This window comes from Hemiscyllium ocellatum, chromosome 26 (assembly GCF_020745735.1).
Source record: "Hemiscyllium ocellatum isolate sHemOce1 chromosome 26, sHemOce1.pat.X.cur, whole genome shotgun sequence".
Lineage (NCBI taxonomy): Eukaryota > Metazoa > Chordata > Chondrichthyes > Orectolobiformes > Hemiscylliidae > Hemiscyllium > Hemiscyllium ocellatum.
The window spans coordinates 51808263-51829776 of NC_083426.1; the positions used below are offsets into that span (position 1 = coordinate 51808263).

A 21514-nucleotide genomic window follows, 5' to 3' on the forward strand; every position below is an offset into this window, starting at 1 on the left:
GATTAGGAGTCTAATGATGATCACGAAACCATTGTTGATTGTCAAGAAAAACCCATCTGGTTCACTAATGTACTGAAGGAAAGGAAACTGCCATCCTTACCTAGTCTGGCCTACTCATAATTCCAGACTCTCAGCAATGTGGTTGGCACATAACTGCTCTCTGGGAAATTAGGGGTGGGTAATAAGTGCTGGCCTAATCAGTGAAGTCCATATCCTGTGAATGAACAACGGTAATGGTGATTTTCAGGACACTAGCCAATGTCAGAATTACCATCTTGAAGAGAGAAAATTGCTCCAAATGACCTTGCAAATTTTCCAAAGTTACTGTTTAATGGTTCAAAAGGAAGAATCCGCCATAAACTAATGTGTCTCATCTTGTGCTGCATAGCTACACATAGCTGATCTTCCAACCAAAAAATCATGGCAATTGTATGTAAATATTTTTAACTTATTTTCAAAAGTTCTACTGAAGGAATCACATTATCTTATTAGTATTTCACTTCTTGGCTTGCAACTTCCCCATAAACAGTATTCACTGCAAATTTATATATATAGTGGCCCAAATGTTTATTAAAACTTCACATCTGCTCCTATAAGTCAAACAATCTGCAGTCATTCTTAACCTAGAAGCTTTGCTCTGGTTTTAATGTGAATAGTATCACTTCCAATTTAATCTTTAGCTTTCACTTCACAAAGCATTTGTAAAATGGAAGGTGGAAAGCAATTGTACAACATGTTAAATTTGTGGAATCCAGTGAGTTTCATGCCATAACCACTGATCTTTTATTTGTGTGATTTGACCACAGTTGAATCTACTGTAAATTTAAGTCTCATTATTGGTAACCATCCAGTTCCAACTGATACTCTCTTTCTATTCTAGATTTAATCCTCTGCAATGTCTGAATTCATTAAACAAACAGAATGGTTGTCCAAAAAACATGGAGAAGATGTGGTTATGGATGGAGTTATATTTGCTGATTTTATTTCACTGCTGAAATAATCCCAAAACTACTTGCATGATTAGCAGTATGGATGAGCTTAACAGTGAAATAACAAAGTAGCAATGCCCCTAAGACCGTGTCTTTTTTTTAAACCACACTCTTTGTTTTCTGATTTCTAAATTGCTCTCTAATTATTTGTGTTATAATTTTTCTTTCAGCATGAAGATAGGGCGTACTTCAGAGAGCGAAGAAATTCATTATCACGTCACCATGTCTACTGTTTTTTTAGTGCTTCTATGTCATCAGTTAAACTAGCACTGCAATTTAAATCACTTGCAGTGGTGGAAGGTCAACTGATGCCATGCAAGTTCCAAAAATATCCATTGTAGATGTCATGTGAAAATAGGCCCAGTATCAATTCTTGATTACCTATGCCCCAATGAAAATATCATTTTTATTTTGCTGATAAATCATTATGTACAGTATGTCATGTCTTTTCATAGCTTGTCTTAAAAATTCTTAGAGATTATTAAAAGAAGACAATAAATAATGCTATTAATGTTTTCTCCCACAATACATTTGACTGTGCCAGAATATCAAATCTGTGTTTTCTAGAAAGTAAATCAGTGTCTGTGTTTAGGAAATACAATCTATCATGTCTGTGTTCACATATCCAATCCATAATATATACCTCAAATGTACAGTACAGAAACAGATCATTCAGCCCTAATGATTTATGCCAATGTTTGTACTACACGAGAGCATCATCTCAATCGTCAACCTAATTTGATCAAAATCGTCTTCTATTCCTTATACTCTATTGTGCCTGTGCAGGTTCCTCTTAAATGCATCAATGTTATTTGCCTCAACTACACCTTGTAGTTACAATTTCGCACTCTTATCATTCTCTGGATACAAAAGTTCATTCGTTCCTAAGTGCCTATGACTTTAATGCGAAACATCAATTTTTGGACTACTGTTTCCACACACCTGTATGACCCTGAAGTTTAGGAGCAGAATTAGACCATTTAGCACATTGGGTCTGCTCCACCATTCGATCATAGCTGATATGTTTGTTTTAGATTTAGATTACCTAGATTACTTACAGTGTGGAAACAGGCCCTTTGGCCCAACAAGTCCACACCGACCTGCGAAGCGCAACCCACCCAGACCCATTCCCCTACATTTACCCCTTCAACTAACACTATGGGCAATTTTAGCATGGCCAATTCACCTAACTTGCACATTTTTGGATTGTGGGAGGAAACCAGAGCACCTGGAAGAAACCCACGCAGACACAGGGAGAATGTGCAAACTCCACACAGAGCCTGTGTTTCTCAACCACATTCTCCTACCTTCTCCCCGTCACCCTTGAACCCCTTACTAATCAAGAACCTATCTATCTCTGTCTTAAAAACACTCAATGAGTTGACCTGCACAACCTTCTACAGCAATGAATTTCTCAGATTCACCACCCTCTGACTGAAGAAGTTCCTTCTCATCTCAGTTCTAAAGGATACTTCCTTTGATGCTGCGCTGTCGAGTCCTAGTCTCTCCATGTCCACTCTATCTAGGCATCTCAGTATTTCATAAATTTCAATTAGATCATCCTATCCTTCTAAACTCTATCAAGTGCAGACTCAGACTTCTCAATCACTCCTCATGTGACAAGCCCTTCATCCCTGGGATCATTCTTGTGAACTTCTTCTGGACCCTGTCCAAGGCCAGCAAATCATTCCTTAGATAGAAGGCCCAAAACTGGTCACAATGTTCCAGATGCAGTCTGACAATTGCCTTACACAGTCTCTGGAGTACATTGTTGCTCTTGTATTCTAGCCCTCTCAAAATGAATGCTAACAGCGCATTCCCATGCCCACCACAATACATACTCATGCAATCACAGAAATTTTGCTGTGACAGTAGTACATAAATCCTTTATCTTAACCTCTACAACACCACAATTTAGCCTTTTCAACAGAAAGAACTCTTTCCTGATATTTTATCTAAATTTTATCTAAAAATATTTTATCTAAAAATAAAATTGTCAGACATTACAAGAAATGCATTGAGGCTGTTTTGTCACTTTGCCAGTGTTCTATATCCTTATATGATATGGAGGCCACATGTTGCTCCATGTTGCCTAACCAGCTTCAATGCTAGTTCAACATAATTTCTCTGCTTTTCAGTCTTTGTTTATTATTTGTTCATTGGATGTGGATATCACAGCACACACAAGTATTTATTCCTTACTCCTATTTGCCCCAGAGAAGATAATGCGCTGCATCACTTTATAGCAGTGAATCTTGGTGTTTTGTTTACATTTTATGTAGCCTTATTAACCTGTGTCACTATCTTTTTTTTTGCTTTGAATTTGTATCTCTAGATCTATTTGCTCCTATTACCCATTTAGAAATGTTATTCTCCAAATTGTTTGTGTTCTCTTTATTCTTCCTAAAATGCAGTTCCCTCTATCTAGATAGTAATTTATCTTTCAATTATCTTCCCATTCTGCAAGTTTATTATGTACCTTGTTGGAAGGTCACTGGTGTTGTAATTTCATATTGAGTAAGTGGATGGGATAGAGTCTGCCCTAGGCTGAAGACAGCAGAAGAGGTGGGCAGATGGTGAGGCATATCACCACACTTTTAAAAATGACTGTTGAGCCTTCTCCTATTCCCAGTGACTTTACCATCTCTCCCAAGCTCTTTTTCATGTTTCCCTACTATTCCACTCCCCGCACCACCACACCCCCACCCCCAGCTCCACCACATGACCAATAGCCTTCCATTATTTCCTGTATAGCAACTCATCCAGCATTCGCTGTCAATAGGGATAGATTTCAGGAGCCATGTCTTTGAAATGGACAAGAAAAAAAATAATCTATTCAAGTTTTCATTCAAACCACACACATCCTACTGAAAAAATACAGTAATTCATTCAAAAATCCCTGCAAGTGGTTAGTCTGTTATAAGTCATTTATTCCATTAATCACATCAAGCATATGCAATTAATCTCTTAAAATTGACTAAGTCAAAATGTCTTTAATATCTATAAATTCAACTACATTCTAGATTTTTTTTGTAATTTGGCTGTACCTATTATGAATGCTTGTTTAAATAAGAAACTCTAGAAAATATAAACACCAGAGCTTTGAAAAACCAGAAATATTTTTATAAGCTACAACAAATGTTTTGCCCATTCAAACAGTCCAGGAGCAGATTATCCAACTGCAAGAATTTTTTTTTTTATTTTATACTAGAGGTCCCAAGTTGTGTGTTCTTCTGTTTTGATTGGACTTAGTTTTTTTTTGTTTTTTAATGTGTTTTAAACACATTTAATTTACAATATAGCATCTATTGAAACTGAAAGAAGAAATTATCTTGATTGTATTTCAAAATGTCTGTGAAAGAATTCCAGGAGAAGGTGGCTTTTTTGTTTTTGGTTTCCCAGTTGAGATGTGTTTGCTCTATCATTCACTTCTCTTCTGAGAGGTGGTGAATTATGTCTGCAAACTGAAGGGTCCTGATTCTACCCCAATATTTCAGAGGGACTTAATCTGCCCACTCAAACAGCTCACACCTGCAAAAGAACCTAAAGGAATGGGAGAGTGGTGACTGCACCTTTATCCCATGTAGATGATAATTGCAGGAAATTGGGCAGAAATTTCAGAATCAGGTACCAACTACCACTTTAAAAGGTTTCCAATTCATCCAAACTTGGTGAAAATCCAGGCCCAAATTATTTATGTGAATTCAAAGTGACAGTGGTGCCTGCACTGATCTTTATGCAGCAGGACCAACCAATTTTTGCCCATTTATATAGCTATCCGTAACACCTAATCCTCTCTTCTGCTTTGTGACCAGCTTACTATATTTTCTTTTACCATAACCCTGACTCCACATGCTCTGAGCTTGATATTCATCTACTGTGTGGCATCTTTTCAGAGGGGAAGGTCATGTTAGCCCAAATTTGTTGAATTCTCTGATAACCTGGCTGCTCTTCATTATATTTCAGTACTGTATGTTGTTCTATAACTTCTTTGAGTAAAAGTTCTTTATATTTCTATTACCATGTAAGCTAACTAATCTATTGCTCTCTGGTATCTGTGTCTTCATGCTTCAGAACAATATTACCATTTTTTTCTTCATTATCCAATATAGTAAGTTTGTGACTACATTTATTTTATTCCCTTGGTTTGGAAGAATCTGACAGATTTAGGTGATCTAGGCCTTACTAACTCAAATTGCATTTGTACTTCATTTTTATTTTAAAAGAAATGTGTCTTTAAGTACATGAAACTCAACTTTCTAACATTTTAATCTAAATAAGACTTGCAACTCCTTTTTCTTAAAAAAGTACATTTTTTTCATCAACCACTAGGGAGGCACATTTCAGTTTTGTGCTAAATCCACCCTTTTAAAATGCTGAAGTGCATTTAAGCCAATTAGATATATGTACTTAATAAATGCATTCAGAATTTTCAATTCCAAATACACCAAAACCTAGGAACTATGGAAATATTAAAGACTGACATCAACATATTTCTTTTTGAAGGTGTTATTTTATGTACTGTAAACAAGTTTCTGCAATCTTGAAGAACCTGCTAAGGCTATGATCAGCATCTTCTCTGCAACAAAAATTAGGAAAAAAGAACCCTCTCCCAGTATTTAGCTCTCTTCAAGCTGTTTTTTTGTATAATCTTCCACACAAGTGGAAGAATGTAACTTCGGTTATAACATTTCACAGTTCTATATGTTAGCATCAGGGCAGTCATGTGTTTAGAATAAGTGTTATGAATAGTTATATAAATGGGCAAAAATTAGTAGGTCCTGTTCCATAGGCAAATTGAAGCTTCCAAAGATAAATCTGTTTAGAATGAATTAAGAACATTTGGGAGGGAAAACCTCTGCTCAACAGCCTGTGAATCTCCCTGAGGAGCTGGCTCACCTGTCCAGAGAGAGCCAGAAGACTAATTCAAATTATCCATTGGTAACTCTGACCAACCTGGAATGCATGAATGCACAACTGTCTGGTTCAATGCAGGAAGTATGGAGGTATTCTTAAATAGATTTTTTTCTCCCAGATGTGGAGGGTTTCTTAGCTATTTAGTCAGTTCTCCATGCAGTGAGCTGCTGTCCTTCAGATGTTCTGCTTTCTGTGTTCTGTAGGACTTTGATAGACCCTAAGATAGCTGCCTTCTGCCTTTGACAGTAATCTGCCTCTAGTAATGCCTGGTACCATTAAGTTGATTACTTAGCTTACTTCCAGTGGAATAGGGTCACTTACATTTGAACATCCCATGCATGATAGAGATGTAGTGTGGGATCAGGTCATAGAAACTTTTCAGGTTCCTAAAACCAATTCAGGAAACAGACCCAAGGCATCAAAATGCTGATCCCTGTCTCAGTCCCATTTTTTCATAATATTTTAAAATCTGTTTAGGCACTATAGTCCCAGAGGACCACAATGCTGCTCTCTCATCAGTTGTGTTTGTGATTTTACCTGAAAGTCACCATGCCTCAGATGAGAGGAGCAGTCAAGAAGGAAGGTTCTTCATAGTAACCTCAGCAAGTGTGGGAATTGAACCCAGCTGTTGGTGTTATTCTATGTTGCAATCCAGCTGTCTAGCCCGGTGAGCTAACCAACCTCAATCAGGTAACTAAGTAGGAGAAGAAATCTTCACCAAGTTCTAGAATATTAATATCAATGATCATACGGTACCCAACTATTGCACTAGCTGAAATCCATTAACTTAGGACAGACTAGAAATTGTACTGGAGATCCATTTGGACAATATAGAGTAGTCTAACATCAGAAGTTTTTTTTAATCATTGGAGAAGCTTGAGACTTGCCCCTTTTCTCATTGAATTTTGGGGCATCTATGCTGTTAACTCTATGCACTGGTTTAAAATGATGCAAAATAAATCTTTTTTAGAACTCAAAAAAAAATTATTGATGCTCTCATCTGAGTCAGAGCATTGTGAAATCAAGTCTCACGCTGGAGACTACAGCACACAATCCAGGCTGACATATCTGTGCACTACTGAGGTAGCACTGCACTTCTGAAGCATGCTGTCTTTTAAATGAAATATTAAATTGACACACTGCCTATCCTTCAATTCAACATGGAAGATCCTCTGGCACTCTTTGAAATAGAGTCTTCACCCACACGGTGCTGGCCAAAACCTTTCTTTAAACCAACATTGCAAACAAATGGTTGTTTGAAATTTTGCTGTGGAGAACTTGGTTGCCATATTTCCCACTGAAATGACTCCACAGAGGCCAGTATCCTGTCACCAAGTTACCCTTTATTTACATGTGATGAGTCCTTGAAAGTGATCCAGCTCCCTCAGAGCCAGCTGTCAAATTGAACAGAACCTCTGACACTCCTGGTTTTGTCTGTCAGCTAGAGCTTCCTGATTGGGACTGCTAATCTGGTCTAATCAGGGAACTCCTGTTCAATGAGGTCCACCTGGCTGACCTCATTACAATCATTACACACATATTATTGCATGTCAGAAAAACTGTACTTATTACAATGCACTTTGGAACATCCAGACATCATGAAAGATGCTACCGTATATATACTCAAGTTATATGTTTCTTCCTACAGCTCTGTATTGAAGGACCAGAATTTATTTTGTCCTGATTCTACCCCATACTGTGATGAATATTCAAAGTTTACCATGTGGGGAAGCTATGGCTGTAAATTGCTGCATTCTGACACTCTGTATCTGTATTATACCACATCTTTAAGCTTTCAGATCTCGAAGGGGACCCTGGGACTGAAAATATTGGTATTATTGGTAAAATGTGTTGTTTGATATATAGATTGAGGGTGGGGAAGAAAATATGAGAGACCTGGTTAAATCGATAGCATAAATGGAGGACAGATTAGTTGTTACTGGAATTACATTGATGAATACTTTCAATCAGTCTTAGTATTTACAATAATACTCTGTTTGCAGACGTTACTTGCCAGTTCTTAAAGGATTTCCTGCAAAGTATATCTATGATCCATGGAATGCTCCTAACTCGGTTCAGGTTGCAGCAAAATGCATCATTGGCATCCACTATCCAAAGCCCATGGTGATACATGCAGAAGCCAGTCGCCTTAACATCGAGAGAATGAAGCAGATCTATCAGCAACTATCACGCTACAGGGGACTTGGTGAGAAGCTTACTGTCTTGTTTCCCAGGGAAACCTAAATCAAACGTTTGTCCAATTTAAATGATTGCACATCTGTCCCATTTTGGAAATCTGTTATTAATCCCATTCGTGAATTTCTTTCTCATCAAAGACCCTCCACCTTTAAATTGAATTCGATGTCAGAATGTAGCAAACACAGTATGTCAGGCATACTGGGGATTGTTAGGTCAGTTGGCTGATTACCAGTTTGCAATGCAGAGTGACACCAACTGAGGATTCAATTCCTGCACCAGCTGAGGTTATTATGAAAGTACTGCCTTCTCAACAATACTGCTGACCTGAGGCATGGTGACTCTTGCACTAAACTTATCACCAGTTGTCTCTCTGTAATGAGAGAGTAGCCCTATGATTCAAAAATAGAAATTGCTGAAGAAACTTAGCAGGTCTGGCAGCATCTGTGGAGAGAAAGAGTAACTCTTCTTCAGAACTGAGACTTATGGTTTTTGTTTCACAGCAGTTTTGTTTTTGTTTAGTAAGCTGGTCTTTTGATATATTGTGAACTTCAATTTTCATGTCAGGCATAAAGAAAATGTGGATAAATCCCCTATTACTGTATTAAAAGTACCCTGTCTCAGGCATTTTATTTCCAACAGAAGGCAACAATAAACAATATAGCGTTGTTTTCTATACAAAATACATACTTTGAGGTTCAGCTGTATTAGTCTAAAACCCTGATGGACATATGATCATATACCTTTACTTTGACAAGCAAATTTTAGTAGATGTACCCTGAAATGTATCAGCTTCCTGAGCAAATGGCAAAGCAGGTCTTCCAAATCATGCACTGTATTTAGATAGCCTATCTTCAAGAAAGTGTAACTTTCCATAAAACCACTGGTACAGCATTCAATTCTAATACCCAGGGAGAGCTCACTCATTTTAGAGCATTGTTGCTCAAAAAATACTGGTTTATCTCTCAAACCACTGAATAACAGTACTAATCGTGGGTGGCGCGGTGGCACAGTGGTTAGCACTGCTGCCTGAGACCCGGGTTCAATTCCCGACTCAGGCGACTGACTGTGTGGAGTTTGCACGTTCTCCCCGTGTCTGCGTGGGTTTCCTCCGGGTGCTTTAAGGAGATATGTGTAATTACAGATGTTCTGCTATGTATAATCCTTCCTACGGCTGTAGATGGGAACAGTTTTTTTTGTGTGGAAAGGTAGTGGTAGTGTTAGATTAGATTAGATTACTTACAGTGTGGAAACAGGCCCTTCAGCCCAACAAGTCCACACCGACCCGCCGAAGCGCAACCCACCCATACCCCTACATTTACCCCTTACCTAACACTACGGGCAATTTAGCATGGCCAATTCACCTGACCCGCACATCTTTGGACTGTGGGAGGAAACCGGAGCACCCGGAGGAAACCCACGCAGACACGGGGAGAATGTGCAAACTCCACACAGTCTGTCGCCTGAGTCGGGAATTAAACCTGGGTCTCAGGCGCTGTGAGGAGCAGTGCTAACCACTGTGCCACCGTACCGCCCACTCTTGTTACTGGACTAGTAATCCAGATGCCCAGGCTAGTGGAAATTAAATTCAATTAGCATATAATATGGATTTTTTTTGTTTTAAGAAGGTAAAGGAATAGCAACTTCAAAACCATTATTAATTGTTGGAAAAGGCCATATGGTTGACTAATGTCCTTTCATTTTAGGGAGGGAAATCTGCCATTCCTATGCAGTCTGGCCTATATGAGAGTTCAAACCCAAAGCAATGTGGTTGACTCTTAAATCCCTCAAAGCCTCCGTCAGTTCAAGAGCAGCTAGAGATGGATAATAAATTACCAGTGTTATTCATATCTTATGAAAAGAAAACATTTTAAAAAGTTTACTTTTTACTGTTGAAATAAAGTGGTTGCACATTCATAGATACTTTTGAAATAAATAGCATAAAATATTGAAGTAGTAGTGATTTTGTTCTGTCTTTTCCTATCGAATTATTTTTGTACATCAAGGGTACTATATATATATATATATAAAATATATAAGTTTTTGTTATTGTCTTAGGTCTTCTCGCCTCAGTGCCTTCAAACCAAAATGGAAGCGGAGGAACTGTGTACTGTCTGGGAGATCAAATAACTGAGAATAATGGTGAGTCTGGAGTTTCTTTTATGTCAAACCACTCATCAAGCCATATTATAAAGCATACTTGAAAGATCATCTTCTGTTATGATAATCAAAACAATAGTGCCCTTTTTTTACAAGTTCATGGGACGATTAGTAGTATATGCAGAGTCATTTGTTTTCCTTGGATATAAAACAAGAACCAATTGCTACTCCTTCAAACTGTTTTCTTGGAACATGACTTTAATATACAATGCCATCCTTCATGAGCTGTTGATTTTAATTTTAATCTGACCAGATGTCGGTCCAGAAGAAGAACGGTATGGATTCAAAGATAAATAATCCAATTAAAGCAAAATACTGCAAATGCAAAACAACAACTGGACAAGTAATTATATTGTACCATAATGTTATAGAACAAACTTGTGAAAGTAATAAGTGGATTTAACTTATGCTTTTGCTCCTGTATGATAACTTTTTTATTCTCTCATTAGTTGTGCAGTTGAATAGTGAGCAGTGTTTATTTCTGTATTGTGGCCAGTAGATGTCAGCACAACACATCCTATTGTCAAGTCACCATAGTCTTACTCTCTCATTAGAGAGAAATGACTGGCAGTGATTTAGCTTGAAAGCCACCATAACTCAGAAGAGTTTGAGAAGGAGAGTCATTTGTGGTTACCTCTGCAGGTGCAAGAATTGAACCCACATTATTGGAATCTTACTACTTTACACACCAACGAGATAGCCACTTGAGCTAAACCAACCCCAACCTGCTAGTGTACACATGAAATGATTCAGAGGGTAAAATCTTGGAGAGATTGGATTCTCTGAATAGACATGGAGAAAGGTAATTAATCTGCCATGAGACTGAGTAGAATTATGGAATAAATGTTGCCTCTAACCAGTGGATATAGTACAGGCTGTCCAATAGTGGTGTGTTTGACATGGCAAACAGAAACGTTATATATTGTGCTTTACAAGGACAGTTTGACATGTGTTAAATCCACAAACAAAAACATACACTGAGTGGATAAACTGTGACAGATGGAGTTCAATTTGGGTAAATATAAAATCAATCACTTTTGATCAAGGAAAAGCAAATTTGATTATTTTCTGAAGGGTGAGACCTGGAACTGTAAAGGAGTAAGATGATTTCATATCCCAGTACACAAATCATTAGAAGTTAGCATACAGGAGCAAAAAAAAGAAGAATGTTAGCTTTAATCTCAAACTGAAATATAAATCAGAGATGTAATATAAACATAGAACAATACAGCACAGAACAGGCCCTTCGGCCCACGATACTGTGTCGAACATTTGTCCTAGCCTAAGCACCCATCCATGTACCTATCCAATTGCTGCTTAAAGGTCACTTAATAAAGTATATTAATCAGAGACTTACCCATCATACTCAGTTCAGGCTTGGGGTTTGACTCTCCGGATCACCAGACAAGTAAATTGAGTATATCACTTTCTTACGGAAAATTAGGAGGCCTAGAGATCAAATTGCTTTGCACCTTTTACGAACAAAATGGATGTTTAAAATGGTAGGCTGACACTTCAGTACTAAAAGAATATTGGCACTATTTTGGAGAAATGCAAAGTTATCTATAGCGTCCTGGCCAATATTTATCTCTCATTTAAAATCATGAAGGCAGAAAGTATCAAGTTATTGTCAACATACCTGGTTTTGCTGTGTGCAGATTGTCTGCTGTATTATTTGACAGCATGATGGCACAGCCTCATAGTGCTCAGTTTCTGGATTTGATTCCACCCTTGGGCAATTATCTGTGTAGAGTTTGCACAGTTTCCCCTTTGTCTGTGTTTAAATCCTCTGGCTTCTCCAGTTTCCTCCCACAGTCCAGGGTAAATGTGAGGTCTAGGTGGGATGTTGTTTAGCGAATCGGTGCAGACTTGATGGACTGAACGGCCATTATCTCCATTGTAAGGATTCTGTGACTACACTTGATTGAGTGTAATATACTTTAGTTAGTAAATTAAAGTCATTACGTTTCCTGTCTGCTACCCTTCCCTCACTGAAACCAGCCTAGACCATTGGTACTCATAAAACCAACCTCACCTGACAGAAGTACTTTTGCCTCCAGAGGCTGATCGTACCACCTAATATTATTGCAGCCTAGTGTAGCCTAATGATGTCGATACAAACTATGATATTCACTTTAAAAATAAGACAGAAAGGTTGTAACTTTGCTCGCTGTGCTGGTAGATTTGTTCTCAGACATTTCATCACCATGCTGGGTAATATCATCAGTGAGTCTCCATTGGAGTGCTGGTGTTCTCTCCCACTTTCTGTTTATGTGTCTTGATCTGTTAAGGTGGATGATATTATTTCCAGTTCTTTTTCTCAGAGGTTGGTAAATGGGGTCCAAATGATGGAGTTTTGGTTTGAATGACAGGCCTCTAGGAATTCCCATGCATCTCTCTGTTTAGTCTGTCCTAGGGTGGATGTGTTATCCCAATTGAAGTGGTGTCCTTCTTTGTCTGTGTGTAAGGATACTAGTGATAGTTGGTCATGTCTTTTGGTGGCTAGTTGATGCTCATGTATCCTGGTGGCTAGTTTCCTGCTTGTCTGTCCGATGTAGTGTTTATTGTAGTCCTTCCAGGGTATTTTGTATATGTCATTCGATTTGCTGGCTGTTGATACAGGGTCCTTTAGGTTCTTCAGTAGCTGTTTCAGAATGTTGGTAGATTCGTGGGCTACCATGATGCCAAGGGGTCAGAGTAGTCTGATCATCATCTCAGAGATGTCTTTGATGTATGGTACTGTGGCTAGAGTCTCTGGGCATGTTCTATCTTCTTGTTTGGGTTTGCTGTTTAAGAATCCACCCAAGAATTCCTGAACATCAGTCATAAAGTTATACAGCACAGAAACAGATGATTGCAATGGGGTGGAAGTGAGAGAGAATGGGGATTGCTTTGTTTAAATATTGCCTGACAGTTACAAGTACTTGGGAATTGTCTTGTGTCCGTGAGGTGAACCACTCATTAACTTCTTTCCTCCAACTAAAATTTCAGGGTCACATTTTTATCGTTAATGTAGTTCTATTTTTTCTTGCATTTATTTTAATCAGGCATTGTTCAAACCCACACCAGTGGAGGAATGGTTGGCAAACGCGAATTGGAACGTGATACAGCTGTCAGTGATGACATGGAATCTTTAGCGCAAAAAGTCCGGCGACAGTGTGATGATGCAAGTATTACATTTAGCAAAACACCTTCAGTTTGCAATCCTAGTTTACTTTGTTAAAAAAGCTTAATAATGTAACTCCTGTAAATTTCAAAATTGCACTAAGTGATTTCTTCGGGCCAATGATTTTCTTTTATTGCAAGTGATTTCTACCTCCTCTTACTTGCCCATGGTTTGTCGTATCACAGTTTGACTTAAGTGTGTATTGAATGCAGAGATCCTTTCCAGACTGTGGACAGATGATCACCCTACTGAGACAGGGACAATTATAAACAAACCTGCAAATTCATGTAAAATAAATCTGGTAGTTTTCAGTGAAATTTAAGCTATTTCACAGTAGTCCTGGTAACAAAGCATATATCATGTTACTTTAGCCTTGTTAGCAAGCTAAATTCATCACGCAGGCTAGTAAAATCTAGTTGATCCTCATTTTAGAATGGGAGTCTTTCTGTTTTTAACATCAAACTTCTGCTGTTTCAGCAAGCCTCTCAATTCTGGTTCCAGTTTGCAGCTCAATATAATCAGATTGCTACACCTTCCCTAGTTTTTGAGCCTCTGGCATCTGTCCCCTTTTAAAATGAATTAAGTCTGAATAATATCACATGAGAATGCCACTGTACCACATTAATAAATTTAATAGCCTTATACTGAGTCTGGATCTTTGCTGAATTGTGATACTCAATTCCTTTAAAATGTGACAGGGAGGTCCCAATTTCAGAATACCAGACCCCATCATGAGTTCTCCAGTTTTCAGTTGTGCCTTGTAAGTGTGTGGGCTGCTTTGAATCACAAACAAGTACCACCACTTTGATCTGGCCTTCTGCATTTTAGAAACAAGCATGTCCAATTCCTTGGTCATTTTCATGGAGTCAGGCCAGTCGTGGTTCACGGCATCTCAGAGGTGCCTTGAGTCATGTTCTGCATGATGGAACAATTTGAAAAATAAGTTCAAAAGTCCCAAGCCAAATTATGACACATTATGTCCATTGACTCATTAAATGTTGTACAGAACGAATGAACCATGTAGTAACAATGGTACATGTTTCTTCTAGAAGTCAATACTTCATCTATAACTTTTTCCGTATTATAAAACAAAAAGAACTACAGCAGAATAACAATGTCTATCTTCCAAACTCTTTGAATATCAATATCAGAAACTACAAGCTCTCAAAACTTCTTAACCTTGTGTTCATATATATTGTACAATTGACAGCAGAGACCAGACAGTCAGAGCTGTCAATCAAGTGTTGTCCATTAGGATTAGGTTTTTCAACAGACTAAGAATGCATAATGATGTTGGTGAAAAGGTGTTTCCCCTTGTGACGGAACTTAGAAATAAACAGTCATTTTTAAAATTAAGATGTCTCCCATGAATGAGAGATTAGGAGGGATTTCTTCTTGTGGAGGGTTATTAGAATTTTCATCTCCAGAGAGCAGTGGGGGCTGGGTCTCTGAATATATTAAAAGCTAATTTGTATTTTTGAGAAACACATTTCCAGAGTGATGCGACAAACAGAAAAGTGGGGTGAAGGCCACAATCTGATAGCCAGAACCTTACTAAATCGCAAAACAGATTTGAGAGTCCAAATGGCCTGCTCCTGCTCCTATGTCTTATGGTTTTGCATCACTGTCTACATATTTCCATTTTTTTTCCCACCTTAGACTTCTTTTTCATTATTTGGGGTCTGTTTTAAGGGGTTCCTGCAAAATTTGGCATTAGGCATTACACCTTTAGATTAGGGTGGCAGGCAGGTTGAATAGGGACTACAAGCATGAAGAGCAATTCATATTTTTTTCAAAAAACGCCTAGAGCATTCTAACTCTGTTCTCCAACACTGTCCTTCATTTTAATTACACTTTCTTCCCCCTACCCAGGTGTATTGTTTGCGTGTGTTTCCTCTCTGACAGCCAACCTATTTTCAATATTCACATCTATCAGTAGCACCTATTTATTATCACTCCCTTTGTGCTCTAGCACCCTCACCATCTGTTTCACTCTCTCTTTCTGCTCCCTTTCTAATAACACTAAAACCATTATTTTCTAGTTCTGAAGAAGGGACATTGGGTCTGAAGCATTAATCCTGCTCTCTCTCCACAGATGCTGCCAAACCTGCTGAATTTTTCCAGCAATTTATGATTTTGTTTCCATTATTTTCTAGTTCTGTTCAGTTCTGAAGAAGTCATGAGATTTGAAATGTTAGCTGTTGCTGTTCATAGAGGCTGTCAGACCTGCTGAGTTTCTCCTTCACTTTGTTTTTATTTCAGATTTCCAGTATCTGCAGTATTTTATGTTGTGGATGTAGGTTTGCTAGCTGAGCTGGAGGGTTCGTTTTCAGACATTTCAGCATCATATTAGGTAACATCAGTGAGCCTCCGAATGAGGCATTGGTGGTGTAGCCCGCTTTCTATTTATGTGTTTGGGTTTCCTTGGGTTGGTGATGTCATCTCCTGTGGTGACATCATTTCCAATTGTCATGTCATTTCCTGTTCTTTTTCTCTGGGAATGATAAATGGGATCCAACTCTATTTGTTGATAGAGCTTTGGTTGGAATTCCATGCCTCTAGGAATTCTCACATATGTCTCTGTTTGGCTTGTCCTAGGTTGGATGTGTTGTCCCAGTTGAAGTGGTGTCCTTCCTCATCATTATGTAAGGATACTAGTGAGAGTGGGTCATGTCTTTTTGGGGCTAGCTGATGGCTAGTTTTCTGCCTGTTTGTCTCGCTACCTGGAACACCAACGTACAGATTGGCCAAGGAGCTACATCAAAGAATAAAAGACTTAGTAGAAAACCCACGCTACTCCATCCACGCCATACACGAATTCCTGAAGACCATCAAAGACACCAAGATAGAAGAGGATGGAATAATGGTCTCCTTTGACGTAACAGCCCTGTTCACATCCATCAACTCAACCTGGGCAAGAAAACACTGACTACATTATTAGAAGAACCAAAGACACATACACCAAACACCACCAAATTTATCAGCAGGACAGTATCATTAAGCTAGTGGACCTATGCCTTACCACCCACTTCACCTTCAACAACAAAACCTACAGACAAACCAACAGAGCACCCATAGGATCTCTGACATCAGGGTTCTTAGCAGAGGCAGTAATGCAGAGACTTGAACAAACAGCTCTGCCAACCATCCAACCCAAACTTTGGGTCTGCTGCATGGATGACACCTTTATTATCACTAAACAAAACAAATTAGAGGAAACATTCAGGACTATCAATAATACCCTTACATGCATAAAATTCATTAAAGAGGAGGAAAACAACAATAAACTGACATTCCTAGATGTCACAGGAGAATGAACAGTCAATGGGGAACTTCAAACCAGTGTCTCCAGGAAAACAACGCATATGGACCAAATATTGAATGACAGAAGCAATCATCTCAACATCCACCAATGAAGCTGCATTAGAACATTATTTCAACAAGCCAACACACACTGCAGCACAGAGGAACTATGCAGAGCAGAGGAAAATCACCTATGCAGTGTATTCAAAAAGAACGAGTACCCAATGATCACAGTCTGCTGATTTCTGAGCAACAAATCCAAACAAGTAGACAAAACACGTCCAGAAACCCTAGCCACTCTCCCCTACATCAAAGACATCTTGGAAATGACTGCCAGACTACTCAGACCCCTTGGCATCATGATAGCCCACAAACCCACCAACACACTAAAACAACAGCTACTGAACTTAAAAGACCCTAAACAGACAACAACAAAACTAATGTCATTTACAAAATTCTTTGCAAGAACTATAACAAACACTACATTGGGCAAACAGGCAGAAAACTAGCCATCAGAATACATGAACATCAACTAGCCACAAAAAGACATGACCCACTCTCACTAGTATCCTTACATACAGATAAGGAAGGACACCACTTCAACTGGGACAACACATCCAACCTAGGACAAGCCAAACAGAGACTTTTGTGAGAATTCCAACCAAAACTCTATCAACTAATAGAGTTGGTCGCATTTGCCACCCCCAGAGAAAAAGAACAGGAAATGATGTCACCATAGGAAATGATATCACCACAGGAGATGACAACACCAACCCAAGGAAACCCAAACATATAAATAGAAAGCAGGCTACACTACCAGTGCTTCATTTGGAGGTTCACTGAAGATGTTACCTAGTATGGTGATGAAATGTCTGAAAATGAACCTTCCAGCTCATTGAGCAAACCCACATCCAGAACCTCAACCTGAGCTACAAATCTTCTCAAAATTCGCTAGTATTTTATGTAGTGGTATTCCCATGAATCACAGTTGCAGTAGTGATATTCCCATGAATATGTTGTCCTTAGCCTTCTAGGTGTTTGAGACTGAGGGTTGATGAGGGGAGTAAACAATGAAGGTGTTGAGTGGGGTGCTAAACAAGCAGGTTGTTTTGTGCTGGGTGATGTCAACTTTCTTGTGTTGCTGACATGCTCTCAACCAGGCAAGTTGGGAATGTTCCATTACGTTCCTGATTTGTGCCATGTTATTAGTGGACAGGTATTCAGGAGACAGGAGGTGAGTTATCTCAAAACATTGTAGCCTCAAACCTATGTTGTACTGTAGCATGTACCATATATACTCGAGTAATAGTCAATCTCATGTAAAAGTTGATCCCCTATTTTTGGCCAAATAATCTAAAATTTTCCACATATCTATTGTAAAACTCAACCCTAATTCTTCACAGATAACAGATCAACATTTATGAGTCAGTATCCCGGGTGTCACATTCCGCTCCAGCCTTCCAGTCTGCCATTTGTTCCGCTCCGCTCCTGATCTTCCAGTCCACTGGCTGTTGTGCACCATTCTGGGCTTTCAGAATTACCATAATTCATTGTTTAGTTTTCTTTATTCGTTCAGAGACCAGTTGGGCTTCGAATGATATGGTATGAATTTTGATTGGCATGAATTTCAGCCCCTCAAAAGTAGTATCCATTTAATAGCAACCCCATAAATTTAACCTTAAAAAGTAGTCAAAAAATTTGACTACTACTTGAATATATACTGTATATGTTAGAATAGCTAGTTCTTGGTTGGTGGTAACCCTAGAATGTTAGTCAGTTATTCAGTAATGCTGATGCCAATAAATGTCAAGGGTTATGGTTCATTATCACTTTTTGGAGATGGACACTTGTGAGCGTGCTTTTTGTGAGGCAGGTAATAGGAAAATCAGACCCATCACGTTTTTGGGAGAGGCCAATGCCTACAAATGTAAGTTTTTAATGATGGTACTGAATTAGTTGATACATAAAAGCAATAAAATTTTGAAATTGATTATTCCTCATCCTTAGTTCAATCATAAGAAATCTCAGTTACTGTGAATTGGGCATTTTCTTTCAAGTATTTTGTGTAGTTTAATAGACTTTTTGGGGGAAGTTTACCCGTTCAGATTGAAGTCCACTGTAAATCTATATGTGAATATTTATCATAAGTATGTATATGAATGCGACTCAAAATCATTATTGGAGCTAAGAATTATTATGGGGTGATACAGTGGCTCAGTGGTTAACACTGCTGCCTCACAGTGCCAGGGACCCGGGTTTGATTCGAGCCTCAGGCAACTGTTGTGTGGAGTTTGCACATTCTCCCCTTGTCTGCATGGGTTTCCTCCAGGTGCTTTGGTTTCCTCCCACAGTCCAAAAATGTGCAGATTAGGTAGATTGGCCATGCTAAATTGCCCATGTATTCTATAGGCTAGGTACATTAGTCAAGGGTAAGTGTATAGTAATAGGGCAGGGAAATGGGTCTGAGTGGCTTACTCTTTGGAGGGTCATTGTGGATTTGTTGGGCCAAAGGGCCTGTTTCCACACTGTAGGGATTCTGTGAATTATGAACAAGAAGTGTGCACACTATAAGAAAGATGTGATTAGTCTAAGGAAGATGCAGAGAGATTCACCAGGATGTTTTCTGGGTTGGGGTGTTTCAGCTAAGAAGGAAGATTGTTTTTCTTAGAGCAGAGAAGGCTGAAGGTGAACCTGATGGTGGAATACAAATCATGAGGGGCATAGATAGGAAGAAACTTCTCCCCTTTGTCGAGCAGTGAATAACCAGGGGTTAAGGTGAGGGCCATAAGGTTACGAGGGGACTTAAAAAACAACTTTTTTCACCCAGCGAGTAGGATCTGGAACACACTGTCTGAAAGAGTGGTAGAGGTAGGAACAATCACAACATTATTTTTGTGAACACTTGAAATGCCAAAGCAAACAGGACTGTGGGCTAAATTCTGGAAAATGGATGAGGGTTTATAATTGTTTGAGGACCAGTGCAGACACAATGGGCCAAGGGCCTCTTTCCATGTTGCAAAACCTTATGACTATGACTGTTGCACTTTTCATAACCATAGGATATTCCAAATCTCTTTAAAGCCACCTGAGTATCGTTTGAATCATTATGATATAAGAAATGCAACAGCCAATTTGTCACTCTGTTGTAATGCTAATTGAAGAAAAAAAAAGTTATTCTCTGGTTCTGACAAATATTTATCCCTCGAAGTATGGGATATTTTAATTTATCTCAACTTGAGAGGAAACATGTGGTCTCAGTTTAACATTTCACATGAACATTGGCACCTCTGGACACTGCAGCACTCCCTTAATACTGCACTGGAATGTCAAATTGGATTGTTTTACTCAAGACCTGAGTAGAACTTGAACATGCAACCTATTAACTCAGAGGCAAGATTACGACCAGTTCTAAGTGAGGGTCTCCAATTTGTTATGTTTCCATATGGGATGCCCCAAATGGTAATGCTCTTAGGTGAGGAAGTATGAGTGGCTCATCTTTTTTACTCAACCCCTCCCTCACTGGGCACAGCAAGGTTAATATTAAAAGTATCCCATATCCCATTCCCAGCCCAGATGTATTGTTTTAAAAGCAATTAATTTAACCATGCTTATTGAATTAAAGAAGGAGTGAGTTTATTAGCTACAAATGAGCGAAAATACAGTCACTATGACATACGTAAGACATAGTTTGCGGACATAGACCATTCAACCCATCAGGTCTCTTTTGCCATTCAAGAGATAATGGTTAATCTGATAATCGTCAACTCCATTGTCACCACAATCCTTAATTTCTTTATCGATTAAGAATGTGTATCTCAAGCTTGAATATACATAATGACACAGCTTCAACAGCCTCCTACAGAAAAGAATTCTTCAGATTCACCACCCTCCGAGAGAAGAAATCCTGTATTAAATGTGTGATCCCTTATTCTGAGATTTTTCCACAAGAAGAAACCACCTCTCTCTGTCTATCCTAGCAAGTAGATAGAACAGAACATTACAGCGCAGTACAGGCCCTTCGGCCCTCTATGTTGCACCGACCTGTCATACCAATCTGAAGCCCATCTAACCTACACTATTTCATGTCCATCCATATGCTTGTCCAAAGACAACTTAAATGTACTTAAAGTTGGCGAATCTACTACCATTGCAGGCAAAGCATTCCATACCCTTACTACTCTCTGAGTAAAGAAACTACCTCTGACATCTGTCCTATATCTATCACCCCTCAATTTAAAGCTATGCCCCCTCGTGCTCGCCGTCATCATACTTGGAAAAAGGCTGTCACTGTCCACCCTATCTAACCCTCTGATTATCTTATATGTCTCTATTAAGTCACCTCTCAACCTTCTTCTCTCTAACGAAAACAGCCTCAAGTCCCGCAGCCTTTCCTCGTAAGACCTTCCCTCCATACCAGGCAACATCCTAGTAAATCTCCTCTGCATCCTTTCCAAAGCTTCCACAACTTTCTTATAATGCGGTGACCAGAACTGTACACAATACTCCAAGTGCGGCCGCGCCAGAGTTTTGTACAGCTGCAGCATAACCTCATGGTTCTGAAATTCGATCCCTCTATTAATAAAAGCTAAAACACTGTATGCCTTCTTAACAACCCTGTCAACCTGGGTGGCAACTTTCAAGGATCTGTGTACATGGACACCGAGATCTCTCTGTTCATCTACACTTCCAAGAATCTTACCATTAGCCCAGCACTTTGCATTCCGCTTACTCCGACCAAAGTGAATCACCTCACACTTATCCCATTAAACTCCATTTGCTACCT

General features: G+C 38.9%; 1 protein-coding gene across 1 annotated transcript in view; it reads left to right on the forward strand.

The window, feature by feature from the left end:
* Positions 1-14706, forward strand: part of LOC132828269 (cryptochrome-1-like) — an 81054-nt gene extending 66348 nt beyond the window's left edge. Inside the window, exons 9-12 of the mRNA XM_060845244.1 lie at positions 7910-8112; positions 10161-10244; positions 13310-13426; positions 14630-14706. Coding sequence (XP_060701227.1) covers positions 7910-8112; positions 10161-10244; positions 13310-13426; positions 14630-14706 — 481 coding nt within the window. The remainder of the gene's footprint in view (positions 1-7909; positions 8113-10160; positions 10245-13309; positions 13427-14629) is intronic.
* The last annotated feature ends 6808 nt before the right edge of the window (positions 14707-21514 follow it).